The sequence below is a fragment of the Herpailurus yagouaroundi genome, unplaced genomic scaffold (assembly GCF_014898765.1).
Source record: "Herpailurus yagouaroundi ecotype Mexico unplaced genomic scaffold, PumYag 29, whole genome shotgun sequence".
Classification (NCBI taxonomy): Eukaryota; Metazoa; Chordata; class Mammalia; order Carnivora; family Felidae; genus Herpailurus; species Herpailurus yagouaroundi.
The window spans coordinates 42,189,471-42,203,615 of NW_024412377.1; the positions used below are offsets into that span (position 1 = coordinate 42,189,471).

General features: G+C 53.5%; 1 protein-coding gene across 3 annotated transcripts in view; it reads left to right on the forward strand.

Moving 5' to 3' along the window:
* Positions 1 to 14,145, forward strand: part of ARHGEF37 (Rho guanine nucleotide exchange factor 37) — a 107,659-nt gene that overhangs the window by 39,753 nt on the left and 53,761 nt on the right. For all 3 annotated transcript variants that reach the window (XM_040497399.1, XM_040497418.1, XM_040497409.1), the window contains exons 5-12: positions 1,701 to 1,900; positions 3,203 to 3,333; positions 4,036 to 4,140; positions 6,098 to 6,208; positions 7,001 to 7,330; positions 9,754 to 9,882; positions 12,202 to 12,397; positions 13,915 to 14,072. In XM_040497399.1, the coding sequence (XP_040353333.1) occupies positions 1,701 to 1,900; positions 3,203 to 3,333; positions 4,036 to 4,140; positions 6,098 to 6,208; positions 7,001 to 7,330; positions 9,754 to 9,882; positions 12,202 to 12,397; positions 13,915 to 14,072 (1,360 nt within the window). The remainder of the gene's footprint in view (positions 1 to 1,700; positions 1,901 to 3,202; positions 3,334 to 4,035; positions 4,141 to 6,097; positions 6,209 to 7,000; positions 7,331 to 9,753; positions 9,883 to 12,201; positions 12,398 to 13,914; positions 14,073 to 14,145) is intronic.

Below are 14,145 nucleotides of genomic sequence, written 5' to 3' on the forward strand. Positions count from 1 at the left end.
AGATCCGGAGATTTTGTTGTTATTAGTATTTGTGAAGAAGGTTTTTGAGATTTGTATTTGTCCCTGGAGGAAATCTTGAGGCTGAGGTCTAGAGTTTGGGCAAGCGAGTCTTTTTAGCAGTTCATTTTTAAAAAATATTTATTTTTTGATTGATTGATTGATTTGATTTTTATTTTTTTAAAATGTAGTTTATTGCCAAGTTAGCTAACATACGGTGTATACAGTGTGCTCTTGACTTCAGAGATCGATTCCTGTGATTCATAGCTTACATACAACACCCGGTGCTCATCCCAAGAACTGCCCTCCTCAATGCCCATCACCCATTTTCCCCCGAGTTTTATTTTTTTTTTAATTTTCATTTATTTATTTTGAGAGAGAGAGTGTGTGCATGTGCACAAGCAGGGTTGGGGCAGAAAGAGAGAGAGTCCCAAGCAGGCTCCCCACTGTCAGCGTGGAGCTCGACGAGGACTCAGATTCACAAACTGTGAGATCATGAGTTGAGCCGAAATCAAGAGTCAGATGCCTAACCGAATGAGCCCCCCCAGGCGCCCCTACAACTTTTGATTTAAAAATTGTTTTAAATGTTTTATTTATTTTTGAGAGAGAAAGAGAGAGAGAGACAGAGTACTGGTGGGGGAGGGGCAGAGACAGAGGGAGACACAGAAAACTTTTGATTTTTATTTTTTTTTTTCAACTTTTATTTATTTTTGGGACAGAGAGAGACAGAGCATGAACGGGGGAGGGGCAGAGAGAGAGGGAGACACAGAATCAGAAACAGGCTCCAGGCTCCGAGCTGTCAGCCCAGAGCCTGACGCGGGGCTCGAACTCACGGACCGCGAGATCGTGACCTGGCTGAAGTCGGACGCTCAACCGACTGCGCCACCCAGGCGCCCCGAAAACTTTTGATTTTTAAAGCAACAGAACCATTTTAATGAATGAAATATAAAATGGATGTCCCGCATACAGAGTTGTGCTTGAGACAGTGCCAAGTGGGCGTGTCAAGCAGGCAGTTGACTGTGTGAGTCTGGAGCTCTGGACAGAAGGTGGAAATGGAGATCTGGGTTTGGGATGTGCTTAAAGCCACAGGCCAAGAAAATGGCCCATGGAGAAGGAGAAGCAGGACAATGGGCATCTATGGGGCCAAAAGAAGAAACTGTTTTAAGAGCAGGGAGCAGGGGCGCCTGGGTGGCTCAGTCGGTTAAGCGACCGACTTCGGCTCAGGTCATGATCTCACGGTTCGTGAGTTAGAGCCGCTCGTCAGGCTCTGTGCTGACAGCTCGGAGCCTGGAGCCCATTTCTGATTCTGTGTCTCCCTCTCTCTCTCTGCCCCTCCCCCGCTCACGCTCTGTCTCTCTCTCTCCTTCAAAAATTAATAAACATTAAAAAAAAAAAAAAAGAGCAGGGAGCAGTCAGCTGTGTCTGCTGCTGAGAGGCCAAGGAAGCTGAGGACAAAGAACTAACCGTTGCATTTAGTACAGATGGGGACTCAGGGCCCAGAAAGAGGTACAGTGAGAAGTAGCACTGCCTATCTAACATCTAGACCTCACGCGTTACAGATGAGGAAACCGAGGGCCATGGAAGGAGGGTGACTTACCTGAGAGCCCACGGCGAGTTAAACGGCAGCTCTGGGACCAGAGCCCAGTCCTCCTGGTGCCTGAAAGGGTGGGCTTTACCTACCTAACGCCAGCCTTCTCCCCCAGGCCACAAGCTGGGCCCTCAGGCCTCAGTTTCTTACTGGTAATCCCTCTGCAGAGGATTACCAAGTACCCATTGCTGCTGCAGAAAATCCTGGAGAACACAGATCCTGATGCCAGTGCCTACCCTGTACTTCAGAGGGCTGCCTCTGCCCTCCAAGACGTGAACGCCAACATCAATGAGTACAAGAGGCGCAAGGAAGTGGGTAAGGACTGGGGGGATTTAGGGGCTGTTATCAGCGAGAATGCTTCCAGATCCAAAACTCATCTCAGACTGTCTTCATTAATAAAGGGCATGTAGCAGCTCACGTAACCACAAGTCCAGAGATAATATGGGCTTTCGGTAGGATTTAATCAGGGGGCTGGCTCCATTTCCCATAATTCTCTTATCTCTGGTCTTTACTCTGTGTCAGCGTCATCTTCAGGCTGGCCTCCCTCATGATAGTAGTTCCAAGACTCACATCTGCACAGCAAAGCCTCTAGGAGAAGACGGGGCCTTTCTCCCCTTAGTCATAAAATTAAATTGGAGCTTCATGCTGAAAGGATCCACTTGGGTCATGTGCTCCCCCTGAACCAATCACCACGCTTAGGAGAATGCCATGAGCTGATTGGCTTGGGCCTGGTTTATGTTTCATTCTTGAGACCAATCACTGTGGCCAGGGGTTTGGGATTACGTGAACTGGCTTATGCCCGTGAGCCCCCACCCCCTGAGCTAAAGTGAGATCAGTCCCATCCGAACCAGGAGGCTGCTCTACTGCGGAGGAGACATGAATAAGGGGAGGCCAGGAGCCGTGTATATATACCTTGGGAAGAGCAGCTAGTGGGTGGGAAACTCTGTCTCTCAGGTTGTTGGAACTGGAGGACTTTGAAAAGGAAGCCGTGTCCCAAGCAGGGAGAAAACGCAACCGCACGACCTAGATGGTACAGAGGTGCTAGTTTAGCCAGCTCACGTTTCCCAGGGCTGACAGTGACACGTCTTTCATTCATTATCTGGGCTGAGCCTTACAATCTACACTCCAGGTAAAATGAGAGCTGACAGAGCTGGGAAGAGGCAGAGCTGGGTGTCAAACTCAGGCCCCGGGGCTGGGTGGCAGACCGGTCCTAGACCAGGACTGGGGATGTGTGCGCCCCAGCCTGGCCTGGCTAGCACTGGCCACAGGGCCCCAGGCGAATCACCTCCCTCTTCTTTAGAAAGTGCCTTCAGACCCACTATCTTATGTGACCCTCCCAGCAATCATACGAGGGGGCTGGTCTCGTGTGCAAATGAAGAAATGGGCCCAAGAAGTGGCGACTTGCCAAAGTCCCACAGCTCCTGAGCCGGGGCTCACACCTTGGAGCGAGGGGCGCCGAGCCCTGTGCTCTTCCTCAGCAGCCTGCCATCCTAGTGGACGTGACGCTGATGTCTGAGAAGAGGGCTCTGGGTGGGTGCCGGACCAGGTGTGTCCGGGATGCCTCCTTTCCTGTGTCCGCTTTGGTTCCCATGCCTTCTCTGTCCTCTGTTGGTGCAGCCTCCAAGTATACCAAAGTGGGGCAGCTGACGCTCCGGGAGAGGCTGGCCCGGATCAACACGCACACCCTCTCCAAGAAGACCACCCGGCTGAGCCAGCTGCTGAAGCAGGAAGCTGGGCTTGTGCCCAGGGTGAGCTCCCAGGGCGGGGGCGACAGAGGAAGGGTTGCATCCCAGCCATCCCAAGGAGCAGGATTATGCAGTGGGTGGGGCAGTCTTAGACCCCTTTCGGAGAAGAGGAAGCTGAGGCTAAGCGGGTGAAGGGAGTGCCCAACACGGCATAGCCAGGAGGAGGCAGAGGTGGTCCCCTCATGTGATTCTGAAGAGCCAGGGTAGGGCTTTCTCCTCTGCCTCCTGTGCTACTCTTTCTCTGAGTATTTTTTTGTATGCGGACAGGAGAGCTGATCTCTGGGTTTGGGCAAGGAATCAGCTGTGAATAACTATCAGCAGCTCAGGCTGATCGAATACCTCCTCTGAACCAGGCATGGTTTGATCCACCCAGTGAAGTAGGTGTTTTGATTACCCCATTTGCAGATGACAGAACAGGCTCAGAGAGGGTAAAACACTTGCCCAGGGTCCCACAGCTAGGGAGCAAGTGAACCAGGACTCATACGCTCGCTCATGTATCGGAGTTCATGGTCTGAGTACAAACCGATTAGGCCGCACTCACTGCCTCTAACCATCCCACTCCGCTTTGGGGCCGTAGGAAGTGGCTCTGAGGGGCAGGGCTGGGCGAGGTGGTCCCCCGTGAGGATTTGGGATGCGGGTGTGGGTCTACACTGCCTCACTGCCTCCCCCAGGGATATTCTCAGCTCTCACGAACTCTCCTCTCAGACAGAAGACAAGGAATTCGATTACTTAGAAGAGAGGTTGCACTGGGTGTCGCTGTGTGTGACCGAGACGAAGAACAACGTGGCTGTTTACCTGGCTAATCTGGAGGTGAGGATCTTGCAGTTAATGATGGGTGGGCTGGGCTGGGCCCCCCAGGCAGGAGGCACGCCGGGCTAAGCTGACAAGCTGGCAGAGGCAGCAGCTGCGGGAACCAAACGGAAGAGGTCACCTAGTCACTGGCTGTAGGTCAGAAGAAGGCGCTGGGCAAGCCCTCCCCAACCCTTAGCTTCCAAGCCCATTGAGCTGGTAGGGAATGGGCTCAGTTAAAATTCACTGGCGTCCGAGCCCTCTAGAGGGATCCTGCCATTCTGGTACCTAGAGCAGGGGACAGACTCAGGTGCCTGAAGGAGTCAGGCAGGTAATATTGCCGAGTGAAATGTGCAGGTGTTCACGGCTTAATATCTAACAGGCTATTTACGAGACTTTTCAGGAGCGTTAAATACATAATAATATTTAGAATTTGACTGACTGACTGGATGGGCGGATGGTTCCAAGCTAAAGGGGCAGCTGTTACTTGGCTCGGGGAAGCTGTTGCTCTTTGGGAGTGTGGACCCAGAGTAGCCAGTTCTGATTTTAGGGGGGAAAAAAAGACAACAACTGAAAATTCAGACTTTTAGACGAAATCCCCTGATGTGTCCATGTGAACGACAAATGAAAATTTAAATGCTGTACGGGCCCAAGAAAAAATATTTCTAGACGCTGAATTTAGCCTGCAGGAACCCCAGTTTGCATGCCTTCCGACGCGTGCCCAAAGCGTCCTTGACTTTTGTCATGGATGCTGACTCATTCCATCCACTGTGTCCCTTTCCTGTGGTTTCGCTCTCAGTCATGTCCGTTGGTGCAAAGCAGTCTGGTCAGATGATCACAGGCTCTTCGTACAGTGGGGTTTGGGGTGGCCTTATGGGAAGTGTGTAAAATGAGGGAGCCCACAGTTCCCTCTGTGTGGGGCAGATCCCCCTGCTCATTCCTGCTCCATCCCGGGCCCCCCGGCGGAAGGATCCGGCAGCAGGATCCTGTCACAGTACAAGGAGCTGGGCGGGGAAGGCTCTCAAGAAAAAGGATGGAGAGGCCATGAGAGAGAAACCAGAGGCATATGAGAGACACATGTGGCTCTGCAGGTAGGACAGATATTTGGAAGCATTTGGCTGCATTTCCCCAGACTCAGGCTTATGTGACAGACACAGCGTTGACATGCAATCCCGTAACAAGCACGCAACTCCCTCTTGTAATCCCCAGTCCAGGAGAACCTTCTTTTGCCTGTGTGTCTTTAACACAGGCAGAGCGAGGGGCGCCTGGGTGGCTCAGTCGGTTGGGCGTCCGACTTCAGCTCGGGTCGTGATCTTACGGTCTGTGAGTTCGAGCCCTGCGTCGGGCTCTGTGCTGAAAGCTCGGAGCCTGGAGCCTGCTTCTGATTCTGTGTCTCCCTCTCTCTCTGCCCCTTCCCCGCTCAAGCTCTGTCTCTGTCTCTCTCAAAAATAAACATTAAAAAAAACAAACAAACACGGGCAGAGCGAGTCTCGGGCTGGGAGCCTTCTGTAGGCAACGATGTCCAGACAGAACTTAACGATGTTGTTTTTATTGCAATTACTCTTACGTGCCTATTTATGACAGTGATTGCTGGTTTTCCTCTTATGGTAGTGTCATCAGTGGGTTGTTGTTTTTTTTTTTTAAATTCTTTGATACAAATAGGCATGGTTAGTTGATTTCAAGGGTTAATAGAATGTGTGGAACATGGACATGGCAGTAAAACCACAAAGGTGATCGGCAAAGGCATGAAGTTTGGAAAGCGCTGGAATAGGGAGAGAGATGTTGGTTCAGTCCAAGGAAGAACTTTCTAATCACCCAAGTTGTGCAAGGATTGACTAGGCTGTGTGCTTCGCTGTCACGGTGGGTGTGCAGAGAGCCTGGACAGTCTCTTTGAGGGTAGAGTTGGGGGGTGGGGATACAGGCGTGAGATGGCTGTGATGGGCCATGACTGACTATCTCTCCTTTGCTCGGGGTCCAGGCTTTCCTCCGCTTCAGGCCGCAGGAATCCGAGCTGGACATCCCTGGGGGGCCGGTGGTGCAGTACTGCAGCCTGATGGGAGACCTCCAGCTCCAGGCCTTCCCAGACTTTGTAAGTGCAGCCTCTCCTTTCCCCTTGCTTTTCAGGCAGGCGGCAGAGCCTATTAGGAACGATATTTAGGGGGCGCCTCGCGGGTTCCATCGGTAGAACATGCAGCTCTTGATCTCGCGGTTGGGAGTTTGAGCTCCACGTTGGGTGTAGAGATTACTTAAAAAAAAAAAAAAAAGAAGAAGAAGAAGAAAAAGAAGAATATTTAGAAGTCAGGACCTTTACACGGTTGTCACATCCGCAACCGCCCAGAGTTGTCAGCAGGGCAGGGATTATTATTAATGCATTTTACTGATAAAAATAGCCCCTGCTAATGTTTGTTGTGCCTTGCTGTCTGCCAGGCACATAAGCTGCTGAGCCCTTTACAGTCTTCATCTCATTTAATCTTCACAACGTGGCTCACGGGGTCGATGCTATTAAGAGCCCCATTCTGCAGATGAGAGCTGGAGGCTCGGAGAAAGTGACTTCCCAAAGTGACTCAGATGGTCAATGGCAAGTTGGGATCTGAGCCCCCAAAGACTGTGTTTGTGATCACCACTCTATACAAGATCTTTTCAGACCTGTGCACAGATGCTGGGAAGCGCCAGGCACTCTGCTAAGCTCGTATGTGCACCGTCCCCGTTTTTCAGATGGGCACGTGGAGGCCCAGAAAGGTTACATAACACGCAAGAGGCCACGGCTAGTCTGTGGGGGCGGGACTAGAGCCCAGTCCTACCTGCCTCCAAAACCCCTTCTCCCAGGTGCCTGTCCTCTGCCACTTCCTTGCCCAGCCCCCCAGCTCACCTCTCCCCACAGAAGCAGCGGCTGGAAGGCCTGGTATGGCAGCCATTGTGCAGCCTCGCTAAAGCCCTGAGTGGCCCTCAGAACCTGGTCAGGAAGCGTCTGGACAAACTACTGGACTTCGAGAGGGTGGAAGAGAAGCTGTTGGAGGTGGGCAGCGTGACGTACGAGGAGCAGGAGGCCCGGCACACGTACCAGGCCCTCAACTCCCTGTTGGTGGCTGAACTCCCCCAGCTTAACCAGCTGGCCATGCGGTGGCTGGGCCAGATCTTGCACACGTTCGTGGACCTCCAGAGGGACCTTGCGAAGCAAGTGCTGCAGAGGGCAGAGGGCAGCTTGGCTCAGGTAAGGCCTCTGTAGGATAGCCAGGCAAGGCCTCTTGGCCCCCTCAGCTGTTTGCGGGGGCTGGGATGGAATGAGATGGGGCCTTCCAAAGAGGCCATCGGGTGCTTGGGAGGAGCCCACGGGGACCTTCTGGATCTCTCTGATGCCGGTTCTCCTTCCATCCATGGAATCAGATCATGTAAACAAGGGTAGAACTGGGACTTTAGGCCATTCCTGGGCTCTGGGATTCAGACGCGGAAGAGGCTCTGCTGGGAAAATAGCAGACCTTGGGGCCAGGTCTTGGGGTGTATTAGACATTGGTGACAGAGGCCAGGACCCTTCTACACAATCAGGAGTGAATGTCCCAAGCCTCATTCTGCTGCTACTGTTCTTCTAGCAGCCGCCTCCTTGTGAGCACTTAGTGAGCACCTTCCGTGTATTGTCTCACCTAATCTTCACAGTGACCCTGTAGAGTAGGTGGTGTTACTGTCCTCATTCCAAAAGGAAGCCCCGGGCACAGAGGGGTTAAACGGCTTGCCCAAGGCCACCCCGCTGATAGCAGGATTTGAACCCTTGCAGTTCAACCCTGGAGCCCAGGCTCTGAACAATGCTTGACAGCCTGTTAGAAGAGCTGTCTGCTGAAAGCATAAAGAGCTTGCAGAGAGGTTTGGACAAACTTCCAAGGGTAAACTTTGATTCTTGAAAACTGGGGTTGACACAGGAAGGCAGACTCAGCTGCTTTCCAGTCTCTCTCTGATGTCAGCATCCGAGCTGAGGGGCTTGTGGGTCTGGCCCCCCGGGAACTTCCAGCACTCCCCATACCACATGCTGTCTCCTCTGCCTCATGGTCTCCAGCTTAGCTGCCCCCATGCAGTTTGTTGCATGAGATTTCCTCTAAATCACACATGCTCCACCTCCGTGGAGGCTCTGTGCCTCACTGCACCCCCGCAGCCCCTTCCAGCACACCTCTTCTGAGTGTGACCACGGCCCTTTGCACCGACTCCTTCCTTGGCCTGGAACACCCCTACCCCATCGTCCCCCATGCCTTCCACAGTGCCTGGCGTATGGCGGGAACTCCCCAAACATGTGAAAGATGAACAAGTCTCTCCATGAAGCCCTCCGGATCCCCTCTCCCCGGCTGGGAGAACCCATCTCACCGCCCTCTGTCCTCCACCAGCCCTTCGGATGTGCTCTGTGAAGCACCTAGCAGAGACTGCCTTCTGCTGGGCTGCTGGATGAAGCTGTTTCCCCTTATTGAGGAGGGCTGGGACTGTAGGCTTTATTCTTTTTGGCCTTCCAAGCATTTAATACAGAGTTCTATCTCAGACACTCTTTTTGAATTCAATTAAGCCTGAACCATCTGCAAAAAGAAGCATTTCTCTTTCCTGAAGGCAGAGGGTAAATCTGATTAGATGATCTTGTCACTCTCTTCCCGCCCTCTAGTTTTCCCTCCAAGGCTGCCAGGCCCCTGGTGTTCAGACCGGGATGTGCGGGGCTGGGGAGTATTACAGGGTGCCAATAGCGGGAAGGTCAGCTTTATACAAGCTGAAAGGGGACATTTCCTGGTTGGGCCTGTCAGTGATTGGTGCCCGCTTCCTGTCTGTGGCCCATGGCCCCTCCCCCTGGACCGGTCCTGTGGAGTCCAAGAAAGGCCTGCACGGTGGAGCCTCAGTCTGTCCGCATCCTGGGGGGCGGGGGAAGGGCTCTGAGTCAGAGCCAAGAGCAGTGAGTTTGGTGACAAGCAGAGAGAGGACATGTCTCTGTTAGCTGTGGGGTCTAACTCATTCCTAGGTCGTGTGGTAAGAATGCTGAAGATGGCTAGCACGGCCAGGGGCTCAGCGTGGAGCATTACTCAGAACTCCTTGGGCTCCAACCCAGCTTAGGCCTAAAGAACAGCGTCGTGACTTGCATAACTGGGAGGTTCCGGAGGGGATGAGCCCCGGGCAGGCTGCATTCAGTACAGATAGTGTTGTCGGGGCTCTGACTCTCGCTCCCCCTCCTGGCTCTGTGTCCTTCTCCGGGTTGGCTTCATTCTCAGGCAGACCCTTTTTCTGCATGGTGGGAGAGACAGCTTCACATCTCAGAAGCTAGGGGAAACGTTATTCTGTCGTTCTCAGCCTTCACATACTAAATCTGCGGGAGGACGACTCTGAGCCTTGCGCGGGCTGCTTGTCCAGTCGGTGGGCTGATCACGGTGGATGGGAGAAGGGTGTCCGTGCCTGCCAGCCGTGTGGCTGCAGCACCACGGTGGGCAATCCCGCGAGACCCTCCCAGAGGGATGCTTTCTTGAAGGACAGAGAGTGGGGCAGTCGGCAGGCAAAAATGGCAGCCGACAGAGACGGAAAGACCCATCGTAACACATCGGGGCTGGAGTGTAGGCTGCCAGAGTCCTTCTGTCCCCTTTCTCCAGAGCGTGCTCTGATGACAGTGTCTGCCCCACCCAGCTGCCTCACCACCACCTCTCCGAGCCAGCCTTCAGGAAGCTGGTGGAAGATGTGCTGGGCCAGACTGGTCACCAGCTTCGCTCCTTTCAAGAGAACTTTGAGAAAGTGCTGCCACCTCCCACCGTACAGGTAAGTGTCCCTCCTTGTCCCGTAGACCGTTCGGTCCTTCACCTGCCAATGGGGTGCAGCTTTTTTTTTTTTTTTTTTTTTTTTGTAAAATATTTTTCTCTAAAATATAAGGAAAGGGTACTTTCCAGTCCACTTGAAGGAGATACACAGGTAATGTTTTGTTTAAAAAAAAAATTTTTTTTTTATGTTTTATAGTTGAGAGAGAGAGAGACAGAGAGCGAGTAGGGGAGGGGCAGAGAGACAGAGACGGAATCGGAAGCAGGCTCCAGGCTCTGAGCTGTCAGCACAGAGCCCGACGAGGGGCTCGAACTCACAAACCATGAGATCATGACCTGAGCCGAAGTCAGATGCTTAACCGACTAAGCCATCCAGGTGCCCCTAGGTAGTCTGTTTTGTAAACAGAGCTGAAGTAGCTAAAGGAGAAAGAGTCCCCAGAGGAGGACGGGCCTGGATTTGAGGAAATTGAAACTGGGTGCTCAGTCGTACGTGGAATTGCGAAATTAAGGGTCAGGAGACAGTCCCAGGATTCCCCAGAAGGGGGAAGGGGACACAGAGGGACAAGTAAAGGAGCCCAGCAGAGCGCGCCCATACAGGTGGCCTGGGCACGTGGCTGGAGTGCAGAGAAGGTCAAAGACCATCAGAGATGCATGGCCGTTCCGAGGGGTGCTGACTCCTGCTTGGGCCACAGCCGTCCCCACTTCCTCTCCTACGCTGACACTGCCCCAGCAGAGGTCTCGTGGGGGGTGTGGCAGGGGCCCTGCTATGCGGGGAGAGGAAGGTGCAGAAAATCACAGAGCGGGCACTTGTATGGGTCCCGGGGCGTGGGAGCCTCCTCTCTCTTTCTACTTAAGACACAATAACGTTCTTATCGGAAAAGCATCCCAAGCTGATTGTAGAAAGAAGACACAGAGAAACAAAAAAGAGAAAACGAATGGGAACATCATAACCCCAGTATGTGTTGCAAGTCAGTAGAAGAGAACGGAAGCCCCTTCTTTTCCACCTTTGTTTCTGCCCCACCGCCCACACTCCCCCTATCCATTCCAGACTTCTCTGCCTGAGGGTGCAGAACCCACAGAAGCGAGGTGGTCACCCAGGAGTGCTTCCGTCCCATCACTCCTGGTGGTATTTTTCCCTGGCTCCCCTCGGCTCCTCCAGGGAATACTGCTGTTCTCTTCCTAGGGCCTCTCTCAGACTTGGGAAAGGAGGCAAATGTTTCTACACCACTGGCTTTTATACTCGGGTTAACACCAGCATTCTGGAGCGGGGGGGGGGGGGGGGTGTTGCGCAGCGGGGAAAGCCACCCTGTCTCCACTTGCATTTAAGGGCCTATTTAGAAACACCAGGTCCTCCTGGTTCTCGATCCTGACTAGCGAACCCTCTGGAGTAGGGCTAATGGCAGAGTCTGTGCCCAAATGCCCCTGAAGGGCACCTCTGCCTGTTTTCCCTACACCAACACCTCTTCTCCCAGAAATAACCATATAGAATATGATACATAGTCAGAGAGTATATGGTAGATCTATATAGAACATCTTAAATTTCTCCTTTGTTTCACAAAAAGGGGACAGTTGTCTCCGAGTCCCTTCTTGGTGATACTTCTGGAAACCATGAGCAAGAAAACAAAGGCAATGCCAGGAAGTCGTTGGATGGGCAGACAGTGCCACTGAGTCATTCTTCCCAGCTGGGTGGCAGTTCGCATCAGGGCAAAGCTGTCTTCTGTGTTTCCACTACCCCATTCACAAGGCTTCCTGGGCCTTGTGAACAGTAGGTGCTCAGTGAACACTTGTGGAATAAAAGATAGCACTCCCTTCCTTCGCACGTGAGGGAGGGTCTGTGTGTGTCACCCTGTGCTGGCTGTCACAGCAGCCACACGAGGAAGGCCAGGTGGCCGTGGGAAGCTCACAGCCCTGCTAAGAGCCCTGCCGGGCTTTTTCCTGTGGGATGATTCAGCTTGAGGCTGGGGCCAGAGTTTAGGGCCCAGTCCTAGAGTGCTGTAACTGAGAAATTTCAGGACCCGAATTAGGATTTTAGAAAATCCCAGAAGTGTAGACCTAGAGGGGCTTTAGGGGTTAAATTAGAGGGTTTTTGGGTTGTTTTTTTTTTTTTTCTGAGATCCCTTCGGCTGCTAAGAGTATGTGTTCTTCCTGTGGTCCAGCCATCTGTTGGCAAGGAGACTGTTGCCCGGCTGGGATGCCTGTCGGCAGCAGAGGTTGGATCAGCCCAGGTCCCCTGGCTGTCGGCACGTGGGCAAACACTGCACCGGCTTTGACACGCCAACTCAGGCCCCCGTGTCTCTGTCTGTCCCTCCCTCCCGCCCCCCAGCCGGTCCTTCCAGGGGCTGAACGCCAGGTGCAGGTGCTGCTAAGCAGATATGGCCCGGAGAAGCTGTACCAGGTGACAAGCAACATCAGTGGGGCTGGGACTCTGGACCTGACGCTGCTGCGGGGCCAGATTGTGGCTCTCCTTCAAAACAAGGACACCAAAGGCAACAGCAGCCGCTGGCTGGTGGACACTGGGGGTACGTGGGACTTCGTGGGCTCTTCCCCTTCCTCTAGGAAAACCACCCAACGGGAACCAGCGGGGAGATCCGGGCACTAGTGTGGGCCAGAGCCTGGCTGTGCAAACCCAGGATGGGGATCGGCACAGGGGAAAATGCAGGGCTTGGGGCACAGCCAGCTGGTATGGTAGGTGACATGCCAACAAGAGGAAGGCAGTCTCATGTTGCTGCGTGCATTATCAAGCACCTATTGTGTGCTGAGCGCTGTGCAGAGAAGACAAGGACCCTGCCTGGGGACTTCACAGACCACCGGGGTAGACAGAGATGTATGGAGAGAACTCCAGCCTCGCTCTGAAAGATGTAGATTCGCAGACAGGGGACGCTTGGATCCCAGCCACATGGGAGACATCTGACATCCAGAATGAGGGAGATGTTGTCCTGTCTCCTGCGCACTGGTCCCGCCCTCGGGTGTGCTGCTCAGGTCTGGGCGCCCCAGTGTAACTGGGCAGGAGGCGAGGGGCACTTTGAACCCAGGACAGGATGGCCTGCAATGTCTTCCAAAAAGGGGCACGTGACCCACGAGGTGAGGGTGACACAGGACCCGGTGGGGATCCACAGACAGCTTTTCCCCTTCAGACTGTTTATTGTAATTGTTACTGAAATGTTTTTCTGCGTTTGAGAAAAACTAGAACCAGTACAGAAGCCGATATTTTCTTCAAATTATTGATAGAACAGGTCTAAGGTTTAAAAAGTGAGTCTATCAAAAACTTAAGAAAACGATACAATCGAGCGGAAATCGTGAAAGGGCACTCTTCGTGACCCAGCCGCCTGGGTGTTCAAGCTGGCCCCTGGGGTCAAGAGGACGGAGCCGGGATCCCCAGCCTGCCACCCGACTAACTGCGTGACCCCAGAGAAGTTACGGAGCCTCTTAAGCTGTGTTGGCTCAGCCATCAGATGGAGACAAGAGTCCTGACCCGGAGGGTGGATGTGAAAGCTAGACAATAGAATGCCAGTCTGGCACCCCGTGGGCCCTTGGGAAGTGCTGACCATGCACAGCCATAGCAGCCGGAACGGCCCTGGAGTCGTTGTTCCTGAGCAGGAACTGGGGGCACTTGGAGAAGGGAAAGGCAGTTTCTGCCTCCTGGAAAAGGCCGTCCTGGGGTGAGGAAGCAGCCCTGCTCTGGGCCTCTGCTAGAGGCGGAGGGGACACGTGGGCCCAGCACCGGAAAAGCAGTTTTCATACCAGCCCCAGGAAGAACTTTTTAATCTCTGTCAAAGCTGTTCAAAACAGAGTAGGCTGCCTCAGTAGGGAATGAGCTCCCTGTCAGTGAGGGTGTGCAAGTAGAGGCTGGAAACAGTGAGTGGGAGTGGGTTGGGGATGGCTTTGTGAGGTTCCTGCCATGACCTCTTCAGGTCCTCTTTTGGGCTGGAGAGCTGTGTTGGAGGTATTCACTTCGGTGAAATGGTGGTAACGTCCTCTACCCCTGAAGGGTGGGGAGGGCGGTCCGCAGCCCGATAACGTTCTGCATGTCCTGTAGGGCATCGAGGGTACGTGCCAGCTGGGAAGCTGGAGCTGTACCGTGTCATCCCCGGTCAGGAGGAGGTCAAAGAGCAAGTGCAGCCTCCCAAGGACTCCCATCATCTAACACCAGAGCCCAGCCCAGCCCCAGTCCCCTCCGTCCCAACAGTGACCCAGGTGAGTCTGGGGGAGGGGTGGGATCTGTCTCTGCATGGCCACCTGGAGTGGGGCTTTCACTTTCCTCCTGTTC